The following is an 18,744-nucleotide window of genomic DNA, read 5'->3' on the forward strand; positions in this document are numbered from 1 at the left end:
TCACAATTTATATGCTTCATAGCTAAAGCCCTCATATGTTATTCCTAAATATCTTTGTTATTTCTTTAATGTTAATAAATATCTTATTCATTATTATAAAACTATTAATTATTATACAAATCATTCATTCTATTATTTTAATTTTATCTTCTATGAATTCTATTTCCCATCTCATCATAATCATCATCATCTTTTTCACTTCCTTATTCTTCATCTATTTTCGTTAAAAGACTATTTATTTATTAATCTAATAAATCTTTTAACCTTCCTATCATTTGAGGATCAAGATCTTTTTATTTTTATTTATATTTTTTATTTAAAATAAATATATACTATGTTCTTTAGCAAATTTATTAGCTAAATCTTCTGACTTCTCTCCTTCATAGACAACTATTCTAGCAGTTTTACCATCTTCAATATTAACATCTACAAACAGCAAAGGTACCCTTTCATCTGTATCTAAAGATTAATTATTACCCTAAATAATATTATTATTAATATTGCTATATGGTTTTTATGTATTTTTAATATTTTCATTAAACTATTATTACTATTATTATTATTATTATTACTAGCTATTTTAATAGTAATCATTTGTTTAAAAATCTTCGTTTTATTAAATTTTTGGAGAAGAATTTTGTGATTTTGAATTCTTATTATTTTACTTCTTTTTTAAAGATTAACATAAGTTTTTCTAAGTCCCACCTGTACTATTATAAAGGGAGTTATTTAAAGCATTTTGCATTTATTGTCGTTTTTTTTCATTAAAAGTAGAACCGGATGATCTCATTAGTAATTCTATTTATTTATTAAGTTATGCATTTTTTAATCTATCTATTTCTTTTTGGGCAATCTAATTTTGCTTGGTGTTAATTTCATTATTAAATTGATACTAAGAATAAGAAGAATAATTATTTTTTTAAAATCTTTTTATGTCTGGAGAAAAAGTACATTCATCACATTCCTTTTCATATTCAACATCATCTTTGTTTCTATCCCTTCTTTAATTTCTTGGTTTTGATAATGAGAATAATTCTATTGTTCTATGAGCTCCTAAAGATTTAATAGTAGTACTTAATTTTTTATCACCAGATTAGTAAAGATTTTGTACATTAGTGAAGTCTTTAATAGTAGGATGAAAAGTACATTAAGAGAGTTCTAATTAATTTAAAATATTTTTTTTTTATGCTATTTCATTATTTGTGAGTTATTTTTAATAAATAAGTTTTTAATTTATATCAAAATCATTTAAATTATTAACTTATTTCATTTATTCAATAATTTTTTATTTCTTCTCTTCTGCCAAGCCTCTTGAAACATCTGAAATTTCAGGATTAAATGTATATTATTAAGGTTAATGCTTATAAGTTCTTTAATTACTATTCAAATAAACTAGTCTATTATCATATAAATTTTTAAATAGCTTATGTATTTATTATACTTATTCATCACTATAGTACAAATTATCATTTTCATCAAATTATCCAATTGGATTTTATGAAGAATAATATATTTCTTAAAAATCAACTTTTAAATTATGCATAAATCTTACTTATTCTGATGTTAAAAAAGGTAAAAAATCTTCTTTACAATTTATTTTCTAGACTGCAAATAAAAAAACTTCTAAATTTCTTACTAGAATGATATTCTTCTTTTATTAAGATAATTAATTCCATACCTTTTAAACTTAAATTGTTAATTGCTATTAATTATTCTGCTCATTTTTTTCAAGAAAGCACATATTTTGCATTAAAGCTACCATTTCTAAATAAGTTAATGTGTCTGGAATTACTGTTCGGTTTGGATTTGTAGATAAAGCAAGTGATTATACTGCTTTTTTGAATTATTTATCAAATTTTGACATTATTAAATCATGATATTTATCTTGAACATTTTATTGACTTCCAGCCCCTTTTTCAGGAAGCTCTTAATTTTCTTCTGTTTTTTTATTTTTTTCCTATTTATATTTATTTTATTTTTTTTAAAAAAATAAAATACAAATACATTTTTACTTTTGCTCTTCTTTAGGCATCTTGATAAAGAAATTCTTAAATTTTCTCAGGTCTTTAAGTGGAGAAATTATGTTCAGAAATTTAAGGTCTAAATAAATAGTTTTCAGGTTTATATTCACAAGGTTTAACTTCTTTTTCTTAATAAAGTCTTTTTACTACGTTTGTAGGAAGTCCTTTCTTTTCAAGGATTTAAGAAGCTAATTTTTATGATTTTTGGTTTAAATTTGGCTTATTTTACATTTGTTATTCAGCTTCTTCTACTCTTTCTTTTTTTAGATTTTCTATATTTTTCTCATGGAAAAGTTGTCTTTTTTTTTAGTGTTCATAAAAATTTTCTTCTCGGATTTTTATATATCCTGAGCTTATTAGTTAAGGAAAAAAAGGGCATTTTTTTTACTAATCTTAATTATAGATTTCCCTCAAATATTCTTTTTTTTCCTTTAAATGTTTTGAATCATTATAAAGACGTTCTGCATGCATTTTTTATTCCCTTTGGATAACTGAGTCGTACTTTTTACTATGTTATTTTTCAAAAAGAGCCATTTCTTCATCTGAAAATAAATTCTTATGATTAACAGGTTTTTCAAAATAACCATTTTGAAGCACTTCATTCATTAATTATTAACTACGAATGGTATATATCGATTATTATTATAGATTATAATCTTATTACGCAACTGCTTTTGCTTCTGATGATTATTATTGTTAGAAAAATGCATTTTTTTTTTATCGCTTTACTGTTTCGAAAAATTACATGGATTTTTGTGTATTTTTAAGAGAATAATTCCTCTTTTAAGATTAGCTTTTTTAATAATATTCCCCATTCTCGTTTGTGTCCGATAATTATGATAGATTTGCAGGAGAATCACCTTGATTTGTAATATATAAATAATTATAATCTATTTTATGTGCCATTTTTATAAATTATTTATATATTTATTAGTTTTATTACTTAAATTTTTTTTTTATTTTTTATTTATTAGTTTTTTTTTTTCTTTTTTTATTTTTTTTTTATATATTTATTAATTTTTAAAAAAATAAACAATCAAAATTTTAATTTTTTATTATGAAAATTAAATAATTTTTATTTTATATTATTTATATGGTTTTTATTAATTTTTTTTGCTTTTTTTATTAAAATATATATTTTTATTAATTTATATTCATATATTTTAAGTATAATAAATATTATGAATCTTATAATTATTTAAAATAAAAAAAATATTACTTTTTTTGTAATCGTAGTTAATTTTCTATATATGTTTATAGTAATAATAATTTCTATTATAAAATTTAAAAAGGTAAATAAATATTTAAAAATAATATTTATATTAATTTAATTTATATTATATTAAATTTTTATTCACAGAATACTAATAAATATTTAATTATTTAAATAAATTTATTTAAGATTAAAATCTTAACAATTTTATAATTCTTTTCAATAATGCTAGTATTTTAAATTAATTTATACTGCTCTAAATATTTTAATAAAATAAATAAAAACATAATTTATTATATAATATTTTTTTTATAATAATCATATTATTAAAAAATAAAAAAACTTTAAATTTAATAAAATATATAAAAGAATCATAAAAGTTATTAAAAAAAATATATTAATATTGGATATATATTTTATTTAAAAATAAATTATTTGATTTAGAAGGTTTACTTGTAAAATAGTTTGAAAGAATTTTTTTAATTTCCATATTTGACATAAACCATGTTTTATACTTGCAAAAGACTTTATAACTATTATAAAAAAGCGAAATAAACATGATTATTAATTTATATAGATTATGGTATCTTTATCATAAACAATGTTATCAGCAATATTGATTCAATATTACTCTTTATTAATAATTTAAATATAAGTATATTTCTTCTTATCAGACATATATTTAGGTGATTATTTTTTCCATATATCATCATAATTATTTTTAATAATAATTATGAAAATTAATTTTAAACATTAAAACTATCCTTGTTTTCTAAATTTTAATCAATATAAATTATCTAAAAAATTATTTTTGTTTTTCGGAATAATGATTTTTTATATATTAAAATCATAAAAATAATATTTTTTGATAATTCTTCGAGTTTGAAGAAAAACTACGAAAATTGTATTTTTTAGTTTATTTATTTTTAAAAAATGACTTATTTTCTTTTTAGATTTTTACAAAAACAAATTTCTCTCTTTTTTTTTAATATATATTCTTCTCGGTTTTAATATTGTATTATTTTTTCCAAGCTTATCACAATTCTTTTTATTGGTAACTTTACTTCCAAATTAAATGATTATTATTATACAAAAAAAATTGATTTTAACTTATTTAAAATCGAATCCAACTAAAATTAGCTTTTTTCTTTGAAATACTTCATCTTCTTCTTCATTACAATCTTCGAAAAGTTAATTTTAACCATTATATTCATTATTATTTATTTAAAATTCAAATAATTAATATCTAATTGCAGCCATACTATTATGATACACTTTATTCTTTTAAGAAATCATGGTCAAAAGTTTAATCTATTACTTAATAAGGTAATTTAAATCTAGAAATAATAATTTTAAATTTACCTCTGTCAAAGATCAATTTTTTTTTCTTTAAAAAAAATTATTCTTTATTTAATGTTTCATATAATAAAATTAACAATTATTTATTTTAAAATGTATTTTGGGACAATAAAAAATCTTGTGATCTTGAATTTCACATTTTAAGCATTTTATATAATCACTTTTTTTAGTTTGATTAGGACCTAAATTTTTAAAACACTAATATATAATAATTTAATTAATATTTAAATACTAAATCAACAAACTAATCTTTTTTTTTATACTATAAATGCATTACTTTACATAGAAATGCTTTTTTTATAATCAACCAAAAACAAAAAATTTTGTGTATATTTTTTTTATTAGCTAAATAAAGAAAATTCTTTGTCGCTTTAAATAAAAATTTATTAAAAACTTATCAATAAAATATATATTTAAATAATTATTCTTATTACAATTTATATTCCAATGAAGTTAATATATTTATAGTTGTTCATTTGTCTTTTTATTGTTAAATAAATATAACTTTATCTTAATTTATATTTATTTTAATAATAATTTAAATTATCATTAATTAAAGAAGAATATAGTTCTTTATTTTTGATTTATTAAAAAGTAGTGTAATACTTTCTATTTTTTTTATAATTTCATAAAATAATTAATTTTATAAAAATAAATTGTATTTTTTTTAAAAAAAAATATATTTTTAAGATCTTAGCTTTTTTATTATTTAATATTATAAAGTTTAACTCAAGCAAAAACCCATTAATATATTTTCAAATAATAAATGTAAAAAAAACATATAGTTTATTGATTTAAGATTTAGAGTAAATAGATAATTTTTAAAAATAGTTATAAATAGAGAAAAATGCGATATTATCAATTTTTGGAAATATCAAAAATATTTAAATAGTATAAAGTTTTTCAAAATACTTCAAAATTATTTTATTTTTCATATATTTTATTAATTCAAATACTTATTTAATTTATTTTTAAAAAAATCGTATAAAACAAATTTATAATTAAAAATATATTTATTTATTTTCAAGTTAATATCTTATAAAAATTTTTTCTATTAAATTTGATATATAGTCAAGAGACATATGTGTCCCTTACTTTAATTTTGATGAAAAATTGTTAGTATATACGATGTTTTAAAAATATTTAAAATAATAAAATAAGTACTAATATGAAAAACAATTGTAAAAACTAAATTGAAAAAGAAATTAAATTTTAAATAATGAAAGTTATGATGTTTAAATTTCATAAAGTTTAAAAAATAGTTATAGGCTATAAATACTAATTAAAATAAATAGATTTTAATAAAATAAAATGGTAAACAAAATAATTCTTTTATCAATAATATTTTATAAAGTTCTAATTTAGATTAAATAATTTTGACTCTTATAAATTTATAAAATCCTTAATTTAATTAAATATTAATTTTGCAATATATTATTTTATTTTTATTAAAAAAAAAATTAAAGAATATTTTATTAAATAATGTTTTACATTTTAAAATTTTAATAAATAAATAATAATAATTAATAAGTATCTTAAGATATGTAATTCTTTTTTTTTAATAGTAAATATTTATAAAATAGTTAAAAACGTTAATAATTTTTTTACTTTTTCAAATACAATTTATTTATTTCATTCACTATCTTCTTCTGAATAATCAACTAATTCATCTTACATATCATCTAATTCTTCACTATTGTATTCTTCATCATCTTCATAATTACTATATTATCCATCTTTAAAAAATAAAATATGAATAAAAATTAATAAAAATACCAGAATCTTCTTCATTTGAATATTTAGAAGAATTAATAATAAAAACTGGAGAACCATTTTTTCCATTCAGAAAATTTTTTTAATTATTTTTTTTAAGAATGCTATAAATTTCTTTATCTAACTTTTATTTATCCATATCTTTAGGTTTAGAAATTTTATCATCAATATCATCAACAACTGGTGACAGATTTTATAAGTTTTTCTTATAATTATTAAGTTTTTATTATTTATCACTTATTATTTTTTATTAAGCATAATTAATACCTTAATCTTAGCAATCTTGCTTTATTTATTGTAAAATTACATAATTTTTTTAGTTTTAAGCACAATTTATTAAATTACTTAATCTAAAAAAAATATATATACTTAATTAAATGAAGTTAAAGTTAAGTTTTACACTTTAGTACATAATTTGAAATTTTCTTTATATATTTTATAAAGAATATCCAAAAATGAACTATCTTATTCAGTCAAAGTAGAGTTAAAAAGAGAACTAAATACTTCAATATCTAAAACAACATTCGATAAATAGGCATGAATAATAAAATTTTAAGCTGCTAATATATTCTATGATTTTAAATTTGCATCTATCAAATATACATAAGAAAAATCACTTAACATTACATTTGATTCTTCTAATATTTCAAATATTTTGTTTGCATTATTATATTCTTGGTTTTTTACAAATTATCTAAGAATATTCTCACAAGGAATGTTTACTTTTTCTTTTACTAAGTTATCTATTTCCTTTTTATATTATTTTTTTATTATAATAAAAATGTAAGTATGGTTTTTTAACTGTAATTGCTTTATTATATGTGTGATAATTTAAATATTAATTTAGATTTTTAAGTTTCTCTTCTTAAAATATTGTTTATTTTTATATTTATACAAATTTTTAAGTGCTTTTAAATTAAAAATTATGAAATAAGTTAGGAATTTTTTTCATTTTAAAAATATAATTAATGATATATTTTAATATTTTATTTTCTTATTATTTAAAAATTTTTAATAATTATATTATAAGATATTTGTTTATTCTTAAATTCGTATTTATGCTAAAATAAAAATTAAAAGTATATTAAATATTATAAATATACATAAAAAAAATGATTAATCTATTCAAATATAATTAAAAAAAAATATTTAAATATTAATTTTAGAAAAATAATGTAATTAAAAATAATAATAAAAAATTAAAATTTATTAGTAATTCTATAAACAATGTAATATAAAAAAAAATAAGTAAAAATAATAAATATAATATAATAAAATATATAGTATATAGTATTATATATATAAAAAAAAGAATATGAATTATATTAAAAATAAAATATTATCTAAAATCATAAAAATTAAAAAAAAATTAAAATAAAAATAAATTAAAAAATATTAGAAATAGGAATATTAAATAAATAAAAAAAAATTAAAAAAAATAAAAACTAAATATTGAATTAAAAAAATATATAAATTAATAATTATATTTTTATTTATATTTATATTTATATTTATATTTATTTATATTTATATTTATTTAAATTATTTTTTAAAAAATCTTATTTTATATATTAAATAATTTAATTTAAAATTGTATCATAAATATTTTTTTTTATTTATTTAGTATTATTTTTTTTCTTTTTTACTCTATCTATATTATTATACCTTTTTATTTTATTGATTTTATTCGGTTACTTATATAATTTAATATATTCCAAATTTATAATGTAAATTTTATTTATTTAATAATTAATTTTAAAATTAGAATTACAAAAATAAATAATATATTTATATATATTATAATATAAAATGTATTAAATTTTGTTAAAATAAAATAGAAAAATTAATTTTATCATATTCATTGTCGCTAATAAATATGATTTTTACTATCACTTTCACTTTAATTATTGAAATTAATAATTGAACTTTTTATATAAATAATATTTAATTAATTTTAATAAAGTATATATATAAATTATAATTTAAAATTTTTTAATACCTAGAATCTAATCCTTCTAATATGTTTTTTAAATCTATTTCAGGGTGTTTAATTTTTATATGCTGAACTAAGGAATTTACAGCTCTTTTAATTAAAAAATTAAGTTATGCTTTACATAAAAATATACCCATAACTTTTATTGCAATTTTATTTTGTACATTTATAACTCCTACAAATTTGTTAGGCTGGTCTTCTTCTTCTTTTTTTTTAATCAGAATTTTCATTATAATTTATTTAGTCATTACTTTAAATTTTTTTATTTCTTAATTTCTTTTTTTTATTTATTATAAAAGATTATAAAATCTTAAGAAAAAAGTACTTCAAGCTTCTCTATTTTCTATAAAAGCTCTTACTTTTCATTCAAAAATTCTTTAAGCTTTTTGAAAAATTATATATTAGTTTAATATATCTTATAAAATATTAAAATAATATTCACCTAACATTATAGTAATATATTTGCTAAATACAATTTATATGATTCATTATAATATGTAATGTTATCCTCTTTGATTATTAATAATTATTTTTATATATGATAAATATTATATTTCTAATGTTTTTTATATATATACCTTAAGCAATTTATTCTAAATTAGATTGATTAGTTGTCATTATATAAAATTAAAAAAATAATTTATAAACAAGATACTTTTTTCTTTTTATATTTCTTTATTATAATCTAATATTTTAATTTTATAATTTTTTATTATAATTTATATAACATTGATATTATTATATTTTCATATTTACATTAAAGCATTATAATTTTAAAATTTTATAATAATGTAACTAATATTCTTTCTTAATAATCTTCTAAAATCAAATTAATTTAACAAATCTTTTTTATTATTTAAATATATTAATTTATAAAAATAATTAAAAAAACTATAAGAGGTAAAATTGAGAATATTTTAAAAAATAAAATATTCTATATTATTATAGATTTTTAAAAAGTTGAAACATTCTTCTAAAAAAATATTCATAAATTTTTACTTTATTAAATTTATATATATTAAATTATACCGTTTATATTCTCACCCTAGATTTATAATACAAGTATTTGATTAAATTAAGTATTTTTTGTTTTGAAATTTATCAATTTTTTTTTGAAATAATTTTATGAGAATAAGCTAGGCATATTTAAAGCACAATGTAAATTAATTAATATTAATATAGTATTATTTATAAATAATATGATAAAATTATTATAATTTTTTTTATGTACTAATAATTAAAATATAGATAAAAATTTATATATAAACTTTATATATAATAAATGGCAATTTTATTTTATTTAAACAGCTCCCTAAAAATATTTTATGCCTATCATTATTCATATATAGTTATATTCTAAAAAATCTTTGATAAATTAAGTAATAAAAAATACTGATATATCCTATATAGATATATCAGTATTGAAAATTGATGGTGAGGATATAGTCTATAGATTGGATTTTATAAATAGATTTTTTTAAAAAGAGATGTAATTATTTTTGGGTGTTTTAATTCATAAATTTGCAGAATAGTATGTTTTTAATTTTATATTTATAAAACTTTCTTTATTATTTAAAATTAATAATATTATGTATTTTAAATTAATCTGTATTTACCCATTAATTTAATTATCTATTTATTTTAAATTATGTCTGATTCGAAAAAAATTTAATAGCACCAATTTTGTTTTACATTATATTTTTAAGTAATAATATGTATTTCCTAAATTAATCTGTTTTACCCATTAATTTAATATCTATTTTCTTATTGTAATATTTCAAACCATTATTGATTATTTTTTCTATTTAAAATTCAATATTTAGACATTAAAAGTTTCTTAGTTAATTTGAGTGAATAAACTATACTGTATAGTTTAATAATTAAATTGATAAGTTTATAATGATTTAATGTTTTATATGACTAAGGTTTTTTATAATTCTTTTATTAACTATAAATTCTATAATTAAATATATTATTTTCAAACTAAAAATCATATTTCGATTTTTATTTTAAACTATATTAAATTCTATCCTGTTAATACCATATTTTTCAGTATAGAGTTTATTAAATTTAATTTTTTTTTAAGGTTAAGTTAAATTAAGAAAAAATATTTATTTTACAAATAAAATCATATCATATTTTTTTTTATAATTTAAATTCTAAGTTAAATAAATATCAGTTTGATTTTATATTTTATTTATTAATTTTTTCAATGTTTATATAAAATATGTTATTTAATATAATAATATAATTTGATTTAAGGCTTTATGTATTATTATAAAAACTATTTTGAAATTGTTTTTAAATCGAACGATAAATTTAATTTCTACTTATTACTTTTTTAATAAATTTAAAATAATATTTTATTAAATCTCCAAATAAAAAATTAAATAACTTTAAATTTTTGTTTTTATAATTGCTTATATTATAAAATTATAAAAAAATATAGTTTACTTAAAATTGAATTTTATTAAAGTTTACTTAAAATTGAATTTTATTAATTAATTATGAACATATTAATAAATAAATTAATCACTAACTTAATGTATCTCAAATTAAATATAGCTTTAAGTTTTTTTAATAAACTATATTTTAGAAATTTTAAGTGATTAATATTTGTAATTTATAAAATATAAAAAATTAGAGGTTTATTTGGTTTTTAATGAAATTAAATATTTAATATTTGTATTTTTAAAATTTATTTGACAATATAATTATCTTATAAAATACATTTATATTAAAATATTCTTTAAAAAATAAAAGATTATTTATTTATGTGTTATTTTAAAATATTCTAATTATTGAAAACTTTGTATAATAAAAATTTTAACTTTTATAAACAAAAGATTATTATGCTATTGATATAATTTAAGAGAATAATAAATTGCTATATATTATAATTAGAAATATTTTTTTTTTATATAAAATAATATTTATTATCATTTTCTACCTGATCTTAAATATAAAGAATATTTTAATAAATTAAATAATTTATTATTTTAAATAAAGATTTTTTATTTTTTTATTTTAATAAATATATTAAACATAAATAAATATAATATTAAAATTAAATTTGATAATAATAAATGGACTCGGCATTCGGATTAGCAGGAAAAGACTTTGTTATTTTAGTTACAGATAGTGCAGTTGCATATTCTATTGTAAAACTTAAGGTACTTATATTAATTTATAATATGACCTAAAATTATTAATAAAAAAATTAAAGAATACTGAAGATAAAATTGTAAATTTAGATGAAAACAAATTAATGGCAATGAGTGGAGAATCAGCATATCGACTTTAATTTAGTGATTATATTGCTAGAAATATAGCTCTTTTCAAATACAGAAACGGAACACCATTGAATACTTAAGAATGTGCGTCTTTTATAAGGTAAATAACAATATTACGAAATTTTTGTTAATAAAATATTATATAAAATTACTTTTTAGATCAGAATTAGCTTATGGAATAAGGAATGGCCCTTATATGGTAAATTGTTTAATTGCTGGTTTTGATTATGATTAACCTTAATTATATTGGGTTGATTATATGGGCACACTTTAAAAAAGCGTAAAAGCAGCTCATGGGTTTATTAATATTATTAATTTTAAATAATTTTTATTAATATTTTTAATTTTTAGATATGCTGCTCATTTTGTTTTAAGTACACTTGATAATTTTTATAAACCAGTAAAACTATATTGAATAAATAATTTTTGATAATTTTAAAAATTTAATTTATATATTTTTTTAATTTAATTTAGGAATTAACATTATAAGAAGGAATCGAAATTATGAAAAAATGTGTTCATGAATTAAAAACTAGATTTTTAATTTCCTAACAAAACTTTGTTTGTAAAATTGTTACTAAGGTATAATTGTTAAAAATATATAAACTTAATTATTATTATTTTAAAATATTCTTGTGTTTATATTATTTGTTTATTTAATAAAAATAATTTAATTTATATCCTTATTTTTTAAAATAATAAAGGAAGGATTTTAAGTCTATGATTTAGAAAAATGAAATATTTATTTATATAAAAATTCCAAATAATAAGAGAAATATTATTAATGTTTTTATTTTTTTTAATAAATTTTAAATACATTTAAATATAAATATATTTGAAACTTTTTTTAATTTTATATTTATAATAAAAAAATATGATTTGGAATGATGTTGATTTAGAAAATCTTAAGAAAGGTTAAAGAATAAAAGTTCATATAAAATGCATTAAGAAAATAAAAATTAATTATTATATAATAAATAAACATATAATTTAAATAAAATTATTAACTATTAAATAAATCAAAAGAAATATAAAAAAAATATGAATAGATTATATATATCCAAAAAGAAAATATCAATTTATAATAATTATTTAATAATATGTTTAAATAATTGAAAAAGTAATATTGAATCATAGTTTACATAAACAAATAGAAACATATGTTTAAATTTAAGTAATACTTGCAAATAAAAATTAATATTTCAAAATAATATCTAAATAAAAATATTAATAATTAATAATTTTTAGAAATAAGATGAATACAAGAATTCGAATATTTAATTAATAATAGAAAAATTTAAGAACTCCACTGATTCTTAAATAGCTGACTAAAATTGGCCAAAATAAGTTTTTGTTTTAAAAATTTAGAAAATTATAATATTTTAAATATTAATCATAATATTTGTATCTGTAAATTTCAAAGATAAATTAAAATTAAATTATTAATTAAAAAAAATAATAAAAATATAAAATAATATTAAATAATTATTAATTATTTCATTTATTATTAACAATATTTACCATAAACTAATATCAAAATAATTAAAAATAAGACGCTTAAGGTACATAAGCTTTTTTCCTTTTGGAAAATTTAACTATATATCTCCATATTTATTAACTTTAATAATTTTTAAATTTTATTAATAATTAAAACTTAGCATTTTTAAAGCAAAATAATTATATATTTGAGGTAAAGATTTTTATAGCATAATTATTTATATATATTAATATTAAATTACTTCATATATAATTCTAGGCTTTAAAATTATTTTCAAGCAATAATTAATTCAAATTTAATGACTAAAATATTATTAAAATTATAATTTGTTTTTAATGAAATGCTTTTTTGATTTAAATATATAGTTTTTTATTTAAATAATTTTATTTTTATAAATAAAAAAATATTTTTATGTAAATCTTTATTATTATATATATTATTATATTGTTATGTCATTAAACTAATTAAATATTTAAACTCCTGAAAAATAAAATTTGCCTAATTTTTTCAATAAAAGTATATGTAAAGGCTTTTATTCTTAGATATAAGTTTCTCTCTCAATATATTATGTTGGGATATGCTTGATAAGACTAAAATTATTGATTTCCAAACATTAAATACCAAAATATTATGAGTTTAATGTATTTAAAATAGTATAATAATCGAATACTTACTTTTTTTTAATTTTTGCGTCATAAAGATGAGCTAGTGCAATATTATTGACATTTTGATCAATATTAAAAAATATTACCCTTAACTTTTTATTTAAGGATATTAAGTAGTTTTGTTTTTTTAGAACGAATTTTGATAATAAGATTATTAAAAAAATAATATAAAATTATTATCGCTATAAAGGTGAATATAAAAATAATTTTTGCCTAATAAATTGAAATAATTTTATTAATGAATATATTAATTGTTTTTTATTTTATTATTTTTTAAAAAAATCGACTAGAAAAAGAAAAAGAAAAAGAAAAAGAAAGATCCATTCTTTTGTGCATTTTTTTGTTTTAGTTTTTAAAAAAAGTAAATAAGTATTAATATTATTTTTAAATAAAATTAATCAGAAAAAAAAAAGTAATTATTTATTTATTATTAATACTAAATATGATATATATATGCATTTATATACACATTAAAAAGATATTTTAATTTTAAAATTTAAATTTATGATTATATATTGTTTTTATAGTATATACGCATTAAAAAATTATGAAATTATTATTTTATATTAAAGGGATTTTTAAAATAAAATATCTATATTGCTTAGTATAAGCATATAATAATATTTAATAATTTAATAACCACCTAATAATTATTTTTTGAAAAAATATTTTTTACTTATTTTTTGAGATTATTTAAATTTTTTTTTATTTCATATTAAACAATATTTTTTTTTTTCTAATAATAAATTAAAATTTAAATAAAAATATTTACAAAATATGGACGAAATTTAAGTATAAGTAAAAATTAAATTATTTTAAATATCATTTATATTAATAAAAATAAATATAGCATACAAAAAAAGGAAAAATCTAGTCATTGATAGCGATGAAGCTAGTGAGAATGAAATTAAAAATGGGATTTCATAAAAAAATAAATAATTAGAATAAAATAAAACTATCAAATAAGAATAAAATAAACTTAATAATCAAAATTCAAATAATTCAAATAATAATAATCATAATAATTAAAATAATAATAGCAATAATAATAGTCTTATTAGAAAAAATTAAAATAATTAAAACAGTAAAAAAGAAGAAAAATACAATAAAAAGCAAATAGGAAAAAAATAAATTGAAGATGATGATTCTGAACTACATACTTCTGATTCTGATTTATTTGTACCAGATGACTCAAATACAGAAGGTGAATTTAATTTTATGAAATTAAAAAAACTATAATGAAATATATATATATAACTTTATTTTATTAATTTTTTTTTTTTTTTAGATATACATGCTATAAGAGAAAAATATAACTTGACTTCAAATTTATATTCAAAAAAAGATACTGTTAAAAAAGAAGAAAAGAGAAAGTCATAAAAAACTCAATAATAATAATAAACCTAACAAACATCGTAAAATATAATATATGTTTATCATTTTTTTACTATAAGAAATAGTAGCAGAAACAGAGAACTTCAAGTAAGAAAAGGAAAAGAATTCTTGGTATATGAAGTATTAAAACGATGGTGGTATGTAATTAAAGAATGGCCTCCTTAAGATTATAATTATTAACTTTTATTATAATAACATAAATTGAGAGTTTTACCAAAGCTCAAGTTTAGATTTGCTCCTGAAGTTGATGAAAATGGATTTACTAAATGCTATGAGATTCTAGGTTATGAAGGTCTTTATAAAGATGCTAACGTAAATAAAAATTCATTCATATTAATAACTTATGTTAATATATAATATTGTAATATATTATAAAATAAAGAATAAATTTTATGATTTAAGACCAGAAGAAAATAAACCCAGTTATTCTAATTTCATAAAAAAAGATACGTCTGAATTATTTTAACTTTTAAAAATTGCATTAAAAAATTAAATAGAAGCATTAGAAAATTCAGAAGTTGTAAATTAGGAATTATTAACTTAATTAAAAAGACAATATTTAAAAGTTAAAGATAAATGATATATTTTAATATTATAAATATATATATTATATTTTTATTTATTTTTTCAAATTAGATATTATTAAATTTTTTATATCTAAATTACTAATAAAATGTAATTAAAATAAATATTAAATAAAAATACATATTTATTTTATTTTTATTACAACTAAAAATAAATAAATATTAATCAGATAAAAATGGTGAAAATTTAAGAATTTAATCCTAATAATGATCCTTAATCTATTTAAAAAAATTCAACTTTCAGCACATTATTTTCTATGCTAAATACTATGGTCGGAGGAACCATTCTTTTGCTTCCTGTATTATTTTAAAAAGCTGGTATAATTTTATCTGTTATAATAGTTTCCATTAGTGGTTATATAAGTTATAAAACATGTGATGTTTATATGTAACATTTGAAATATAAAGAAAAAGATGTTTAAGATAGTGTAAAAAGGCTTTTAGGTTAAAAATATTATTTATTTTTTATGATTATTTGTACGATGTTTTTAATATTAATTGCAATAATATATTTTTTATTTATATGTCAAATGCTTTTAGATATAGTCAACTTCTTTATATTTTAAATTACTAAAGATGAAAATAATTTTTGCAATAATTAAGAGTTTTGCTTTGATAAATTTTCTCTTTAATATAGTACTTTAATTTCAACTGTTTTAATAATATATCTTTGTTCACTTAAAAATTTGAATTTTATAGTTACTAAAATACTTCATAAAATTATAACTATAATTCTTATTTTATTTTTATATTTTTATAAAGATTAAAATTGCAGAATTGGGAGTTTATTCTATTTATTCTTATATAATATTTATTATTTATAGCTTTTTCGAAAATTTATATTAAATAAGCTTTAATGATATCAAAAAATTTGATTTTTCAGAAACTGGATAAATAGGAGGACCTATAGCTATGGCTTTCGCTATACATACAACAGCAGGTTCAATGCTAAAATGTAATAAAAAATAAGAGAATAATAGAAGAGATTTAGCAATTGTTTATTTTATTGGAAATTGTATTTATTGTTTCATAGGTTTAATTGGAGCTTTTGGAATGCAAGGTAAATAATTTATATTAAATTATTTTTATTTATAAAATTTATTAAAAAAAAGGTAGAAAAACTATTAAAGGAATAAATACTGCAAATTAAGTAAATGACTACTTTGAAAGCAGTTCAGTAAATTTATAATCAATAATTTTTAAAATATATTAATTTAAAAAGATTCCTATTCTTATTGTTAATTTGATTTATTTTATTCATTTAGTTACTGTGTTTCCTATATATTTTGGTGTTTGTAGAAAAAGATTTTTTGAAATAATATTCAATGATTGCAAACCTAATAATAAATAAATACAAATAGTAAATTATATATTTATTATCATATGTGTTATAATTACCAATATTTAATAAATTCATCCCGATTTAATTGCTAATATTAATGGTGCTTTTTGCTGTTTTTTTATAGTTTATATTTTTCCTATTTTAATTGATTTATAATGTTATAATGGATAGAACAAAATTATTTTAAGTATTAAGAATTCTATCATATAATAAAAAAGCAGTCAAAAAAATGTATTTATTTTTTAAAATTTTTATATTACTTTTTATTTTGAAAAAAAAAGACCAAATAAAGAATACGATGAATTAATTATAGATAATGATGAAAATATATAAATTAATTAATAACTTATAAAAAATAATATTTAATATGTGAATATCCATTAAAAAATAGAAAATTAATAATTTATTGAAACTTGCAATTAGCATGAACATAGGACTGATACAGAAAAAAATTATGTTAAAGTTCTCTACGTAATTTTATGTATAATTGGATTAATTGTTTTAATTTTAGGATTTTATTCGGCTGTAAAAGAAGCTATTAAATGAAAATAAATACACAATTTAATATTTTTTTATGTTATAAGAATAAAGAAATTTTATCAAAATTTAATAAAAAAATTACTCATTTATTTATTATTATATTATAATTATTTTTATAAATATAAATATAAATATAAATATAAATATAAATATAAATATAAATATAAATATAAAACAATTAAAATATACTATCATACTATTATACATATTTTTAAAAATTATATTTTAATAGTTTTTTTTTTATCACATTTTTATTTTAATAATAATAAAATATTATAACTTTATATATTTTAAAACTACTTATTTTTTTAACTCTTTATAATTATTAAAATATATATTATATTATAATATTTCATCATATATTTAATTTTTTATATTTTTTTATATAATAAAATTAAAAAAAAAAAAAAAAAATTACAAATATATATTTTTATATAAAATTTATAATCTTCTTTATTTTTATTTTATTTTTTTAAAATATAATTAAAAAACAAAATTATTTAAAATGGATTCAATTTAAGTAAGAATATAAAGAGAAAAGTAAACATTTTTTTTCGTTTGTAATCAAAGTGATTCTATAGATATTTTAAGAAAGAGATTAATACCTTTTTTTAAAGTTTAGCCAACAGATATGAGATTATATTTATAAACAAGAGTTATATTTTTATTTTTTTTCAAAATATAAGCGAATTTAATTTTTATTTAATTTATTAATTTTTTTAGTTATTAGATCCAAACTCTAATTTATATGATTAAGATGTTTAAAATGATAGTTTAATATAATTGAAGTTGAGATTGAAAAATTGTAAAATAATTTATATTTTCTATTAATTATTTATTTAATAAAGAACCAGAATTTGAAGAATGATTTATTTTTTTAAATTGCAAAATAAATACAAAAAAACTATTTATATTACAATAAAATAACCGATATTATCTTTATATTAAAATACTATAAATATTAAATTAAATTGATATTTTTCTTAAGTTTTTTATAATATAATATGCATAACAAATTTTATAATTATTAAAAAAATATTATGCTTTATGTTAGCAAGTAAATAGATG

The 18,744-nt window shown here is 15.5% G+C and overlaps 3 protein-coding genes across 3 annotated transcripts, besides 16 other annotated features; 2 read left to right on the forward strand and 1 right to left on the reverse strand. All coding sequences in view use genetic code 6, as the record gives it.

The window, feature by feature from the left end:
* Nucleotides 1-2,882, reverse strand: IMG5_059240 (hypothetical protein; the record flags this gene model as incomplete). The annotated part of the gene is made up of 6 exons (XM_004037149.1): nt 1-52; nt 118-289; nt 334-478; nt 666-705; nt 894-1,957; nt 2,013-2,882. Coding segments are annotated over 6 exons (2,343 nt in total), but the record flags the coding sequence as incomplete, so codon positions are not given.
* Nucleotides 2,883-2,955: 73 nt separating this feature from the next.
* Nucleotides 2,956-3,018: a microsatellite.
* Nucleotides 2,969-3,027: a microsatellite.
* Nucleotides 3,028-3,336: 309 nt separating this feature from the next.
* Nucleotides 3,337-3,376: a microsatellite.
* A 1,858-nt stretch (nt 3,377-5,234) lies between these two features.
* Nucleotides 5,235-5,280: a microsatellite.
* A 2,167-nt stretch (nt 5,281-7,447) lies between these two features.
* Nucleotides 7,448-7,525: a microsatellite.
* A 192-nt stretch (nt 7,526-7,717) lies between these two features.
* Nucleotides 7,718-7,818: a microsatellite.
* Nucleotides 7,721-7,757: a microsatellite.
* A 29-nt stretch (nt 7,819-7,847) lies between the features above and the next one.
* Nucleotides 7,848-7,903: a microsatellite.
* Nucleotides 7,851-7,906: a microsatellite.
* Nucleotides 7,907-10,806: 2,900 nt separating this feature from the next.
* Nucleotides 10,807-10,860: a microsatellite.
* Nucleotides 10,861-11,337: 477 nt separating this feature from the next.
* Nucleotides 11,338-11,380: a microsatellite.
* A 54-nt stretch (nt 11,381-11,434) lies between these two features.
* Nucleotides 11,435-12,429, forward strand: IMG5_059250 (proteasome subunit beta, putative). Its single transcript, XM_004037150.1, has 6 exons — nt 11,435-11,532; nt 11,586-11,752; nt 11,812-11,949; nt 12,004-12,052; nt 12,127-12,234; nt 12,357-12,429. Exons 1-6 carry the CDS (start codon nt 11,446-11,448, stop codon nt 12,387-12,389), a joined length of 582 nt encoding a protein of 193 aa, XP_004037198.1. The 5' UTR covers nt 11,435-11,445; the 3' UTR covers nt 12,390-12,429.
* Nucleotides 12,430-14,103: 1,674 nt separating this feature from the next.
* Nucleotides 14,104-14,132: a microsatellite.
* Nucleotides 14,133-14,592: 460 nt separating this feature from the next.
* On the forward strand, nt 14,593-17,682 carry IMG5_059260 (transmembrane amino acid transporter protein, putative; the record flags this gene model as incomplete). Its single annotated transcript, XM_004037151.1, has 10 exons — nt 14,593-14,613; nt 14,929-15,019; nt 15,104-15,188; nt 15,270-15,522; nt 15,593-15,632; nt 15,708-15,730; nt 15,847-15,885; nt 15,965-16,492; nt 16,557-16,854; nt 16,973-17,682. 10 exons carry the CDS (start codon nt 14,593-14,595, stop codon nt 17,680-17,682), a joined length of 2,088 nt encoding a protein of 695 aa, XP_004037199.1.
* Nucleotides 14,743-14,793: a microsatellite.
* Nucleotides 14,812-14,865: a microsatellite.
* A 108-nt stretch (nt 17,683-17,790) lies between the features above and the next one.
* Nucleotides 17,791-17,850: a microsatellite.
* A 150-nt stretch (nt 17,851-18,000) lies between these two features.
* Nucleotides 18,001-18,172: a microsatellite.
* Nucleotides 18,173-18,744: the final 572 nt, after the last annotated feature.

This window comes from Ichthyophthirius multifiliis (assembly GCF_000220395.1).
Source record: "Ichthyophthirius multifiliis unplaced genomic scaffold scaff_1120509250251, whole genome shotgun sequence".
Classification (NCBI taxonomy): Eukaryota; Ciliophora; class Oligohymenophorea; order Hymenostomatida; genus Ichthyophthirius; species Ichthyophthirius multifiliis.